Raw genomic sequence first — 14512 nt, forward strand, 5'->3', positions numbered from 1 at the left:
CCAGAGTTTGAATGTGGGCAAATTTGACTCCAGGGCTTATGTACTTCACCACTATTGTATTATGTTGCTGCCCCCCCCCCCCGCCCCCTTTGTTTTTGGTCACTGACTGGTATAGAGATCAAACCCTGGACCTAGGTGTTTTTAGTACTGTGCTCTAACCAACTGACCTAATGAGCTAGCCCCTATATTGCTTCTTAAAGCTATTCATCCACTGATATGATACTGCCTTAAACTTCAGCTTACACTGAAGCTTACAGGTGAATTTTACCATAAGTAAATAAAACCTTAATAAGCCTGACTTAAACATCTTTGCAGTTTCATTCCTTTCACTCAGTGTTCTCTTTTTTAATACTTGACTTTATTCTTGAGTTGTTTCTTATAAGTAGAATGAACATATGCCTCGGTTTGCATAGGATAACTCTATGTAATTATTAGCAGTGTCCTCATTCATTCTCTGAAGTGTCCTGGTTTGGACAATAAATCAAATGGCTGCTTTATTTATAAGGCACTCTGTTTGCATAAGGTTCACACATCAAAAGCATGCTGCTTCCTGGGTAGGAAGTTCAGTTTCAGATTGTGTGTCTGCCTGTCTGTCTGATGTTCTTTTATTTTAACATAGTTTTAAATGAAGTAAAGAAAAATGAAATGCAAATTTATTTTTTACCTTGGGTTGTTATAAAAGTAAATGTGTTATGACAGAAATGCCAGAAATACCTGGAAATGAAATCTGCTATATTGATAGAGATGGAGGGGTTTTTTTTTTGCTTTTGAGCAGAGTAGCCATTATAGGACACTGCTTCTTATTATAAAACCACCCATTCCAAAGGAGAGACAGGCAACCAGCCTGAAAACAGGACTGGGGGCACCTATCTGAAGGCAAACACAGACAGAGAGATTCAGGGCCAAGGCACTTTCTCTTTACAACTTGGTGCAGGGCAGTGGACCCGCTTATGACTCATGTGTAGGTGTAGGTTTAAAAAAAAAAAAAAAAAAAAACTTTGCTACTCGGTTAAAAAAAAAAAATCTATTCACTGGAATTAAACATTTTTCTGGCTATGCTTTTTTGTTTTAGGTCTCAATAGTATTCATTGTAATTGACCAAATTCATTTATATGTGATAAAATTGCCTTTGTAAATTGTGAATCTTCTGATATCTTCTTGATTTAAATTTTGTTGGGTAATACATTGATAAGACTTTCATTTGACTCTTTATTAGATGAGGGTTTTGCCTGTTTAACATTGTTAGATGTCCATATGAGTGGTATTTATCTAGTTTGGGTAAGGGAGAAGTAGTGTAAATGTCAATTTGCCCCCCCCCCCAACCTTGTCTTATTATCAGATTATAAGACTATATAAATGATTTTTGTGAAATTACAGAGAAGTATAAAGAGAATAAAAATTTCTCATAAATTCCTCTCTCGGTGGTCAGTGTTAATATTTATTATATGTAATTCTAGTCTTCCTTACTTTTTAAAAACCAGATTGAATTTTATTGAACATAGTATTTTGCAGCTTGCTTTTTTCATTAAAGTTATCACAAATATTTTCCAGTTTCCCTATTTATTCTTCAAAGGAATAGTTTTTAATGGCTATGTATTATCTCATAGCATGATCACAGGTCCCCTGTAATTGGACATTTAGGTGTCACATGGTTTTTTATTCTTATGTATTCTTTTAGGATACATGTGTTTATTCATACATCTTTGTACTATGTTATTTCCTTTAGGCGCAGTATTCTCATCATGTGATCCAGGAGATTCTAGGACACCTTGATGCATGTAAAAAAGATTCTCCACGGGTTCGAGCAGGTATTATTCAGGTTCTGTTAGAGGCTGTTGCTATTGCTGCTAAAGGTTCCATAGGTGAGTGCTAATAAAAAATAAATAATGCAGTTATCTGTTTTAAAGTGTTTTTTCAGTAGGTATAGCAGTGCATGAAAAACTCTGAGAATACTTCTATACATTTTTAAGTGTGCTGTAATTTCTGTTGAAATTTTGGGTTCATGTGATTATCTTCAGGCTTCTTTAGTGCACCAATAAGAATTTTCCTCCAAATCAATTTCTTATTCTCTTCCTCCTTTCTTCTAATAAAGGCATTTGAGTATCAGTTAAGTACTGAACATTGGGAGAATACAGGTACATGAAACTGATAGGTTACTTGTGGTTAGACAGCTCCACCTCATACTGTAATACAAGGCAGGCTTTGATCACAGATTATAAGGTTCAGAGAAGGGAGGGAAATGGATTAGCATAAGCAAAATATTATGTGGCCCATTTTGCCTAGAATGTGTAATCTTCTTTTGGAAGAAGTCAGAGAAGTGGCTTTAAATTAAGTTGCAGCCAGATGGAGGATGTAGTTCTAGAGTTAACTGACAGTCTTTAAAGATTTACTGTAATCTTTATCAGAGATTCCAATAGAATCATTCATCTGGCAGCAAAACATAGGGCACATTAAAAATAACAGGTCATTGTCATTGTTGTAGGCATGAGGGAAAGAACTTGTCCTTGGATAGCAACAGTAGGAATGATAATATAAAGTCAGTAGGATTTGATAACTGACTGATTGGAAGGGTAACGAGGAGAAGGGACAGGTCAAAGCTCTTGATATTTCACCTACATGTGATTAGAAAATTAGAAGGGTCTATAATAGAAATATGGAAGTTAGCAGATTATGGTCTTTTTGTTTCGAGATCAAAGTGGAAATATATTCGCTAATGAAATATTCTAATATTTCACTGTCAAATAAGGATGGGCATTTTGGATATGGATATTCCATTATTTATCTTATAACTTATCTCAAGAAGATGAAAGCACATTATTTAGTTGGCAAGTTATTTAATTTGAAATATGAAATGAAACACAGATGATGCATTGAGTCATCACACTTACTTTATGTTACCTACTATGTCCTAGGCTCTGTACATTCAAAGAAGCATTCGTACATGGTTATCTGTTGTGGAGAAGCTTGTAATTGACAGTAGGAGGCAGAAATAAAACCCACTAATTAAAATATAGTGTGATTGTTGCAGTGAGAGAAACATGTGCAGAGAATGAAAAACAGAGCAAATTCAATTTACCTGAATCTGATAAACTGGGTAATTTCTATTTCATAATTGAAGCGAATTCATCCTTCCTAATTCTCAAAAGATGCAAAATAAATCTGTGCTACAGTGAGCTATGTTATTGTAATTTTATGGATTGTGACCAAATAGTCAAGTTAAATGTTGTCCTAGTACACATTATTTTAAATAGACAAGATTAAATAGAAAGTTTTTGGTAATCCTTATATGTATATATGCGTTTTGTGAGGGTCATACCAGAGATTCAAACAGTGAGTTGCTCATAGGTGCCAAGTATACGTTTGTTGGTATAACAGAAGACTCTCATTTAGATATTTCTTATTTACTTTTTTAAACAAATAAACTGGGTAACATAAATTATTATGCATTTTTGACTATTTAGAAACTGACTAAAAAAATCTCTCTTGAGACACAGGAGAATATATTGGAAAAGTGCATCTTTTCACATAAATGATCCTTTACAGGACCCACAGTGCTGGAAGTCTTCAATACACTTCTGAAGCATTTGCGTCTCAGTGTGGAATTTGAAGCAAATGATTTACAGGGGGGATCTATAGGTAGTGCCAACTTAAACACAAGTTCTAAAGACAGTGATGAGAAGATTGTGCAGAATGCTATCATCCAAACAATAGGTGAGTGCATTTCACTTTTCAAAACTGTCATGTAAAACAGTTATTAAAAAGCTCTCATATAAGATACATTTATAGTACATTGATAGTACATTTGTCAAAGGTGAATGATAGCTTTTATAAAAACTTTATATTTGGAAAATAAGCATAAGCAAACAATATTGTATACCTTTTACCCAGATTCATTCGTTAACATTTTATGCCAGTTACTTTTTTATTTGTTAACCCCTGACCCCTCCCCCCATCTCTCTCCTGTCTCTCTCTCTCTCTCTCTCTCTCTCTCTCTGTATGTATGTGTATGTATATGGGGAGGAAAATACACACACACACACACACACACACACATACATGTATATTTTTTCCTATTGCACTGGATATATAGTAAGTTGCATACATAATGGCCCTTTACCGCAAAATACCGTGGTGTGTTTTTCCAAAGAATAAAGATATTTTCTTACATAACCAGGGTAGAGTTAATACTTTAACATTTCATATTTCAGTTTTGTCAATTGATCCAATAGTGTCCTTTATAGCATTTTTCCCCCTTGGGTTGAGGGTCCAGTCTAGGATCATATACTGCATTTAGTTGTAATATTTCTCTAGTTCTGTTAGTCTGGAGGGCATTTCTCAAGAGTAAAGTCCTACCCCCTTTTTTTTTTATTAAACAAAAAGTTTCTCATTTGGTTTTATCTGGTGTTTCTTCATGATTTAAGTTAGTGATGCATTTCTGGGTGGAATACTACATACGTGATATGTTCTTCTCAGCGTAGCACTCCCAGAGGTACTCAATGTACATTTGCCCCTCACTGGTGATGTTAATTTTATTCATTCAGTCAAGACAGTGTCCTGTTTCTCCACTGTACATTTTTAGTTTTTTCTATTGTGAATAATAAGCAGTTTCTGAGAAGATACTGTTAGACCATGCAGCTATCCTGCTCTTCGTCCAAACCTCCCTCTAGATTTAGCATCCGTTCATAATTCTTGCCTGAACCAGTCTTTACCATGATGGCTGCAAACTGATGGTTTTTAAACTCCAATATTTCCTCCTACCAGTTGGCACTCAGTGTTTTCTTACAAGCAAGAGCCCCTTTTTCTACCTTTCTGTGTACACAGGAATGTGTATAGTTATCTGTTTGTTGTTGGTATAAACTCACAGGTTTATATTTTTGTGATTTATACTTTGTTACTGGTCTTAATTATTTTGGTGCTCATATGGCCCAAATTTGGCCAGTGGGAGCCCCTTCAATCTGCCTTTTATGTTTTTGTAGCATCTGTCCATTTTTTTTTTTGAGCACTGCCTTACCTTGGGTAAGCTGTTCCGGGCTAACTTTAAGCTTTTTGTCCCAGTCCTGGATCAGTCATTTCTCCAAGGAGCTGTGTGGTTCTTTTTAGTGGGGAAATAGTATTAGAGATCAGATCCTGGATGCTGATTTCTTGGGCTTTAATATCATATTCTCTCTTTTCCTTTCCTTTCCCTTTCCCTCCCGTCTTCTCCCTTCCTCCTCTCTCCCTCCTCCCCCCTCCTTCCTCCCTTCTTCCAAGGATGAAGAGCTTCCTTTTAATAAAAGCTATGAGAATTTTTTTTTCTTTTGGGGAATGAAATAATCCAACTGTATATAAATACAAATTAAAACAAGCAAGCTGTTTTTCTACTTTAACCCTCCCCTCTCAATATTTTCTTTAAAATAGCCAGGTTATATTGTAATGTAACTACATGATTGCTATGATAATTTCAAAACTGGATTATATTCCTAGGGCTTAATGCCTAATTTTAGTTATTGCTAAAAGAAATGAGCAGTGTATAGTGAACCTAGCTTCAGTGATGACTCTCATTTATTTGGATTATTTATGGATTTTGTGTGATATTCTAGGATGATATATCAAATCAGTTAATCTTGTTTTCACAGAATTAATTTAAATTGTTTTAGTGATTACTAATTAATTCAGTGTTACTGTTTCTCTCTAGAGCATTTAATTTATTTTTTCTCAAGTATTTTATTATAAAATGTGTATATAGCAGACTCAAGCAATGTTTCTGTGCTATAACACATTCAAAGTAACATGTGAGAATTAAACCATGAGAGAACAGAAATGCAGTGTGGCACAGTGATAAGATTTCTTTTCAAAATTACATTTCTGATTTCCTTAGTTTTTTTTTTAGAACTTCTGACTGTACTGGTAGTTATCAGCTCATGTGGACATTCCTGTTGGTGGGCCATGGAACAGGGCTGCTGTACTTTTGTACTTTAACTTTTGAGGCTGTTGTAGAACTTCTGACTGTACTGGTAGTTATCAGCTCATGTGGACATGCCTGTTGGTGGGCCATGGAACAGGGCTGCTGTACTTTTGTACTTTAACTTTTGAGGCTGTTGGCCAAGTTCTTCTTTCTTTTAAAATAATTAAAAACACAGGCTCCCTGCTGTGTTCTTTTTGGGGGGCCCATTTGCATTTTTGTTCATAGTCCAAATACAGAGTATAGAGAATGAGATGCTTTTGAAGACTCTATCTTTAGAGTTTATCATGTTGAAGACTCTTGCTCAATTTTAAGTTTTAAAAAAATGAAAGAAATTGTAAAGCATAAATTAGTTGCATTTCTTTCCTACTGTGATTATTTTCAGTTTTTTTAACAGTCTCATATATTTAACTATAAATATGCTGAACTCAGTTGACCATGTACTCAGGAGAGAAAAAGAGTTTTTCCTTAGGGCAGTGGTTCTTAAATTTCGCTGAGCATTGAAATTACCTTAGGATCTTATAAAAATACTGTTGTCTCAACTCCTACCCCCAGATATTCTGACTTAATTAGTTTGGTGTACAGCATGAACCTAAGCATTTTTAAAGCTCCCAGGATCTTCTAATATGTAGTGAAGTTTGGGAATTACGGCATTAGAGGAAACTATTCAGCACTTTTGAAAAGCATAAGATATGACCATAAATTAATGATAGAAGTGTTGTTGAATACAGGAAGGTATGATGGTATTTGTTAACTCTTTAAGCTTTTAGCAGCACTGTGGTTGGTCAGTCTTGTGTTAGGTGCTTGGTAAACAGAGGTGCATGCTGTCTTGTCTCCTTTTGTAATAAGTTGGCATTCAGTTTTGTGCAGTGATTAGGAATGTATCTAATTGGGTGCTTGGAAAATTAAAAAGTAGCTTACATGGAGGTTGTATAGAGTAATAAAAGCATCAGTTTTGGAAATAAATACCTCTTACCTTGTATCTTAATATTAGCTGTAATTTCTTGTATGGGTTCCTAACCTCTCTTATCCTCATTTCCACAAGAGGAAACTGAGACAAGTAATAGTGCCTTGGCTCATGCTGGTATTCTGAGGATCCAAATACAAAGTAGTTTCTCACCCCATAAATATGTATTCCATAAGTTAGCTAGAATAATATACTTTATGCAGATGAAGTAATGTTAAGATCATAAGGTTTTGATTGTTAAAGTATGTGATTTGGGGAAATGACTTTTACCCTCAGGTACAATCAAAATATTGAATGGAATGGTTTGAGTTTGTATAGATTATTAACTCCAATAATAGAAGCTGAAGAGATAAATTGAAAAAACAATTTATTTTTAAAGAAATATTAAAAATGCAGGTTTATGCTTTGGTTATATTGAATTTTGAGACAGAAACAAAAGCAGCCACGATTTGATATCTGTTCTCATCTTTCAAAGAAAAGTTTAAAGTGGGAGTAAGTAATAATTCAAGATTGTAAATATTTTATGACCAAGAAGTAGACCATCAAAAACTACAGCAGATAAATTTAAAATATCCTCAAAACTCAAGAGTGCATGAAAATATGACCAAAAAATGTTATTTATTTATCTGTTATTTTTTTATTTTTACATCAGTTGAATTATGTATGTTGATTTAACTCACACAGTTAAGCTGTAAACCTGGCTTATTATTATGACATTCTAAAACATTTGGGCAGTCCTGGGATGTCAGAGTAGTAACCTAATTATTGACTTTTTTCCAGAAGAAGTATGGCCTATTTACTGACATTCTTACCTGAACAAGAATTTGGGCTCACACAATATATGAACAAGAGTTTCATCAGAAATACTTCCAAAAGTTTTTTTCTTTTTCTAAAACTCCAATGAACTCAACTTGATAATGGTTTGCCACTGTTAACTACATGCAAAAGACTTTCAGATATTTATTATTTTATGTAAATATTAGTCTATTATACACATCTTATATTGTACATGATTAAGGGATTTTGTACAAATGAAATTATACCTTCAGTATTATATGTAGCTTAAAGGCAGTTATTGTTTTACTGTGTTGAAGGCTTTGGTTAAAAATATATTATCATTTTGTATTATATGGAAAAATAAACTTTTTCAGTTTATAAAATTTATCTTAATATTTCTGTAGGATTTTTTGGAAGTAACCTACCAGATTATCAAAGGTCAGAAATCATGATGTTTATTATGGGGAAAGTACCTGTTTTTGGAACAACTACCCATACTTTGGATATCAGTCAACTAGGGTATGTTCTCAGATGATAAATTTGAACTTAATATTGGGTTAAATTTCATTTTAAAGAAATCTAGATTATGTTAGTTATTTTGTTTTGTTTTGTTTTTTCTAATCAGTAGTAATAACTGTCCTTGGAAAGCAGTTAGTGTTTTCATGGCACTAGGTCACTAAGCAATTGAATCAAAATTTGCATGCCTCTAGAATCATTTTCAGCTTATCATAAATTCTCAAATTGTCTATGTCTTGTTATGACCAGGTGGAAGGTTTGGTTATCCTGGGCATTGTGTATATGCATACATATTTAGGGTAAAGCTTCAGATTTTCTGAAAAATTTTAAAAATTAATGTCGGTGTGTTAGGAATGTTTGCTTATTCCTGGAATTCTAGAATTAAAAGTGATTTTAAAGATCATCTGTTCTGGCCACTTATTTTATAGATTTGATTTGATTTGATAACATGCTAAAGCTTTAGTTTCTGTTAATTTATTAATAAGGGGATGATAGTGTCTTATTTGGCTTACATTCCTTTAACCATGAATTAAATAGCCCTTTTTCTATTTGTTAATTTTTTTTCATTGTTTGTTCTTACTTGTTAATTGGTATATGTTAAAGAGATATTCATTAACTATATTTGCAGTAAATATTTTTTCCAATTTATAGTGTCTTTTAATTTGGGTTGTTTAATTGTGTATTTGTATGATTTAATTTTTATGTCTTCACATGCATAGGTCTATTTCCTTTGAAAAGCCAATAACTTGAATTTTTTCTTGTTTAAATTTGACTTTTTTAACATGTAAGTATGTTAACATGTAACATATTTTAATTTTTAACATGTAACATATGTTTTATTTCATATGAAATTTTACTTTAGAGTATAAAATGAGCCATGACTTCAGCTATTATAGAAGTCAATTTAGTCAATAAGAATGGAGTTCTAAAATCAGGAGATAGTAATAGAAGTAAATGAAGTAATATGAGATGTTACTTAGTATTAATAATACCAGCATTTTGTATATTTTAGGGATTTGGGAACCAGGCGGATTCAGATAATGTTGCTGCGATCTTTACTTATGGTAAGGCATTTAAGACAGGTGAAGGACACACTTAACCTTAATTACTGAAAAGGTTAAAGGAATAGCTTCACATCAGCTTCCTTTCCTTATTTAGTGAGATTACTATTTGTGACTGGTTGTTGCTGTGGTTTGTGTATTTAGGTATTATGTTCTCTCTTTTTATTATAATATCCTTTTTACTTTTTATTCGTCACTTCTCATCATTTTGTTTGATCTTCATAATGAAATACACACAGGGCAAAAACTGTTGCCATTTTATAGATAAATACACCTAGGTTCAGAGACTTGGAGTAGAATGAGTTGAAGAGGTTCACCAAGATCTCTGAGCTAAAGAATAGAACCTGGACTTGAAATCTAAAGTTGTTTCTATATAATGTGCTATTTCTTCACATACTGACCATAAAATGGCTTCTTGTTGGGAAAATAAATCATAAAAATGAAAATTTGTCATTTTTAAATTCGGAGTGGCTGTAAATAGCTGAGAAGGAAAAGGATACCCAAAGTGAGATGTCCTCTGCTTATTTTATACTAATTGTATTTATTTTTGATTCACATACTCCTCGCATAATGCCAAGAACAAACTAGGGGCTGTTTGTTTGGAATGTGTGTTCTTTCCAAATCAATATCTTTCAAAGTTATCCTGGAAATTTTTATTAAACATGATCCCATTTTTTTAAAGGAAATATCTCATACCTAAGGATAAGTACAGAAATATTTTCTGTAACTTCATTTTTAATTTATGGTGCTTGTCATACAGAAGTTTTAAATTCTAATATATCCAGATTTATCAGTCCTTCCCTATATGTTTTACAGTTTTTTATTTGTGTCTTGTTTAAGAGCTTTTTGCCTACTCTGATGATATAAAGACATTTGTTTATATTTTCTTACAAAAGTTTACATTACACACTTCCTTTATGTCTTTCCTTCAGGCTACATCCACATTTTTTGTTTTCCTAAGTTTATGGTTCTTATAAAATAATATGAGAATTTTACCAAAGAAGGACTCATGACAAAGGTTGGTTGTTTTCTTCCCTGTAATCAGGTAACCTCTGGATACAAAGCAAAGACAATTGTTACTGCACTGCCAGGATCTTTTCTGGATCCTTTGTTATCACCATCTCTCATGGAAGACTATGAGTTGAGACAGTTAGTCTTGGAAGTAATGCATAATCTCATGGATCGCCATGACAATAGGGCAAAGCTTCGAGGGATCAGGTACTATGCCATTTTGAAATGGGCTTAATGATGATGTTTTTAAATTTCTAAAGTGGTGTATTTAAATATTACGATTTTTTATATCTATGATTTTCAGGTTTTATTAATCTAGAGTTTAATTGGTGTCTGGACAATTTAATTATTAATATTTTTTAAGATAGCAAATGTTCAGAGGACGTTTAATCTCCTCTACAGTAAATCTCATCTACTAGTAATCACTACTTACATGGATTTTATTTTGGTTTTGTTTTAGTTTTGCTTTAACTTAGAAATGGCATGAGGAGTTAAGATTACTTTATGCAGTTCCCCTTAATTAAACTTGGCATTTTAGTAGTATCATTATGTATAAGCATATTTAAAATGCTCATTGAAATGAGTGTTTAATAGTTCAAACTCCTAATTATGTTCCCATGTAAGACATGAAACTAAATGTGCTATTCATTAAAAATGGTATATTGATTGTCTCTAGAATAATACCAGATGTAGCAGACCTAAAGATAAAAAGAGAAAAAATTTGTAGACAAGACACAAGTTTCATGAAAAAGGTAAGATCGTCTTCTTTACTCCTGGCCCTGCCCTCTTCCCCTTCCCCAAACACATACTGATTCTGCTTTTAGTGGTTCTTTTTATAGACAGCTTCAAGTCTTTGAAAATAGCTGTCACCATTGAATAAATAACTGTTTCTTATATATTAGGCATTGTTCTTTCTGTACACTATTGGAGATATAAAGATGAGTTAGGCAAGATCTCTGCTCTTAATAAGCAGTTTCTAGCTAGGTTTTTATGATGATCATTTAAATCCTGTAGGTCTAATGGCAAATGGCTGAAATTAGAAAATTACGGTATCTGAGGTTATTTAGCATGTTGAATAAACTTTCTTTTCAGTTATTATTCATCCAAACCTTGAGTACCTAATAATTGCCAGACACTGAGCTTGACATTGAGAGATACAATAACCATGACACACATGGAAACTGCCCTGAAGATGCATGCGGTCTTGGTCGCTAAGGGAGCCCTGATTGTAGACATGCAGGAAACAATAGACACAGAGCCTCATAGGAAGATAAAAAGTACAGAGACCTAAATCATCCATGTTCTTTTTTGCCATATGCATTCTTCAAATTTACTAGATAATGGCAAGCCACTTTGTGAAGTCATTACACCTATGTTGCCAGATTTTAATTTTATCTAATACAGTGGATATATAGTAGGTAATCTTCAAAAATAAACGAATTACTTAAAGAAACTAAAGGCTAAACTCCCACGTATGTAAGCATTGCTTTAATATTTGTTAATGAAGTTTACAAGCCATGGTATTCAAGAGTATTCCTAGATTGTCAGAGGGCGCGGTACATAAGATCCTTGTTTCCCACCCAAGTATAGAAACCATTTGAGAGAAAGACAAATCTGGATTCAGAAAGGTGGAAACCTAAGTATCAGTTTCAGAAACACAGGATTCTTATAGGAGAGCATGGCTTCATTTCTGTAGCTAAATAAAAGGCTTGCTAAACTATAACACAGACTTAGACTTAACCAGTCAGTCACTGTCATAGCTGGAGAATGACAGCCCTCTTTACCAGGATGGGACATTAGTGCATGTTAAATAGAGAACAGAGCAGAATTCATGCTTATTACAGACAGACAACTAGCTTCAGAAGCATCTGTGCTGTTACTGCCCAGTTTCTTCTCATAAATTGATCAATTGGATTAACCTGCTGAGAAACAGGCCTGACATGTTAAGCTAGAATCCCTTCACATGGGAATGAGTGGGCCCCTACAGTTCTTAACCCTGGGTGCACATTGCAAGCACTTGGGGGAGCTTTTGGTTTGAAAACACTGATGTTTGGGCTTCATTCATTGCTGACTAGTTAAATCATATTGGGGGAGAGTGGACAGTAGTTAGAAGTGGGGAGGGCAGGAACATGGTGATTATTCCAGTTTCCCAGTGATTCTAGCTTACAGTTGGGGTTGAGAACTAACACACCAAGTTGAATTAATTATTACTTAGTGATTGGGAATAGGAAATTCTATTTCTGGTAGCTCTCACGTGACGGTTGTTCTTATACACAGGAATGCTTTAGATGGGAAAGTCACATGGAGATGATGTTTTTGGCATGCTCCTTGGCGCTGGCGGTGTACCTGGTTGTGGGAGGGGTGTCCGGTCCCTGGTTCCATGCCTCATGTCCCGTGATGGGCCCCAAGGTGATGGTGGCGTATCTGGGCCAGAACTAATTTTTGTCCTTTGCTTACTTCTAAAACAGAGGAACTTCCTGAGGGAACCAGTACTTGAGCTGTGTGGTTGAGCTAAATTGCTGCTTTGCTGCTGTTTCCCTAGGGAAGGCTTTTTGTGCTGCTCAGGGTTTAATGGTTGACCATATAGGTACTTCTGGCTCTCCAGAGACCTGATGCACGTGGGTTGTGTAGAAACTCTGATCTGGGCCTGAGTTTTTTCATCAATCTGCACTCCATGCAATTCTATATTCCTGACCAGTCTCTTCTGCGTGGTCCTGTGCTGATTGGGGGGTTGATCGGCTGTCCTTGCTGTGTCCCATTGTTCTCCCGTTGGGCCTGTCTCCCCCACCTCCTGTGCTCCAAACACTTCCCATGGGGTGGGCCCTGTGCCAGTCCCTTGTGATGACTCACCAGCCTCTGAATGGCTCCCCTTTTTCAGCTGTTCTGGTTCCTTGCTCCTGTGTGGGTCCACGGGAACCCTATTAGTAGTCTTGCTGTCCTGGGGGCCACCAAGGCCCTTTCTCCCCTGCCGCCTCCAAGTAACTCCATCTGAAGGGCAGAACTGCAGCTCCTGCCAGCTTCTGCTCCTGCTCCATGCGCTCAGCAATTCCAGCCTTAAAGCGGCTATGGCCCAAAACACTCCAAGCAATTTTTTCTTTCTCTCGTTGTGGCTTCTCCCACCTTCATGAACACTATAGGTCTCTCCTCCTCTTCCTCTGAGCTCCAGCGGCCCCAGCTTGGCTGATATTACATTTTTATAGTTGTACATTGGTTGATTTGTGGGAGAGAGTGATGCTGGGGACCATCTGTTCCACCATCTTGACCCTGTTACAAAAGCATTTTTATTGTTTGCCCTGGAACTGTTTCTTACTTGCTGTTTTTATTTAAGGTTTGTTCTTCAATGAGAACGTTAGTTTGTGGTTGTATATTAGCACATTCGTTGTTAATAATAATGGGAATGTATTTTAACCATCCGATTATCAGCTTAAATTTCACTTTCATGTCAAGTTATGTAATAAGATAGCTACTTTGTAGAAGGTTTTATGCATGTGAAATCTGCCTGTACTACATTTTAAGCAAAATTATTTTCTTCCTGTGTCATTTCTTTTCAGAATGGGCAGCAGGTATATCGGCACATATATTTGGGCTGTAAAGAGGAAGACAATGTTCAGAAAAACTATGAGCTACTTTATACTTCTCTTGCTCTTATAACTATTGAACTGGCCAATGAAGAAGTGGTTATTGATCTCATTCGATTGGCCATTGCTCTACAGGTATTCTTTTATAACCTTTCAGTGAAGAAAACATTTTTTATGAAGCAGACATCATCTTTACAGTTTTGTTGTCTTTATCCAAGGACATGAATTTTAATTAGAAAGCTGCCTAGTTGTAAATCTAAAATGCTCAAGACTGTGATGACATTCATTTATTCTTTTAACAGAAGAGTATTGACTGTGTGCTAAATATTGTTCAAGGCTATAGAAATACTTTGATGAAAAAGACAAACACAGTTCCTATACACATATTTACAGTCTAGTGGAGAAGATCGTCTTTCCATCTATAATGTTTAATTCGAGTTGTGTGTTATGTAATAAAAGAACAGTATGCAGCGCTGATGCACGTGTGCGCAGAAACATTAGAATAGGAAAGGCTTTCCTAAGGAAGACACGTTTATGTTGAGAGATTTAACTCTGCTGTAAATGGTCATTTATTTTCCTTTCAGAATTTTTAAAAATATAACTCTGATAAGGTGACATTTTTGTTAGGATTCCAAAGTACTTGCAGTTTTCTAGTGTGATC

General features: G+C 34.9%; 1 protein-coding gene across 1 annotated transcript in view; it reads left to right on the plus strand.

Annotated features, from left to right (window-relative positions):
* The window catches only part of EFR3A (EFR3 homolog A (S. cerevisiae)), a 105260-nt gene that overhangs the window by 66894 nt on the left and 23854 nt on the right, over positions 1 to 14512 (plus strand). The window contains 8 exon segments of the mRNA XM_008589364.1: positions 1727 to 1862; positions 3544 to 3711; positions 8090 to 8204; positions 9214 to 9265; positions 10308 to 10480; positions 10950 to 11025; positions 13825 to 13986; positions 14245 to 14277. Coding sequence (XP_008587586.1) covers positions 1727 to 1862; positions 3544 to 3711; positions 8090 to 8204; positions 9214 to 9265; positions 10308 to 10480; positions 10950 to 11025; positions 13825 to 13986; positions 14245 to 14277 — 915 coding nt within the window.

This window comes from Galeopterus variegatus, unplaced genomic scaffold (assembly GCF_000696425.1).
Source record: "Galeopterus variegatus unplaced genomic scaffold, G_variegatus-3.0.2 Scaffold5400, whole genome shotgun sequence".
NCBI classification, from domain to species: Eukaryota; Metazoa; Chordata; class Mammalia; order Dermoptera; family Cynocephalidae; genus Galeopterus; species Galeopterus variegatus.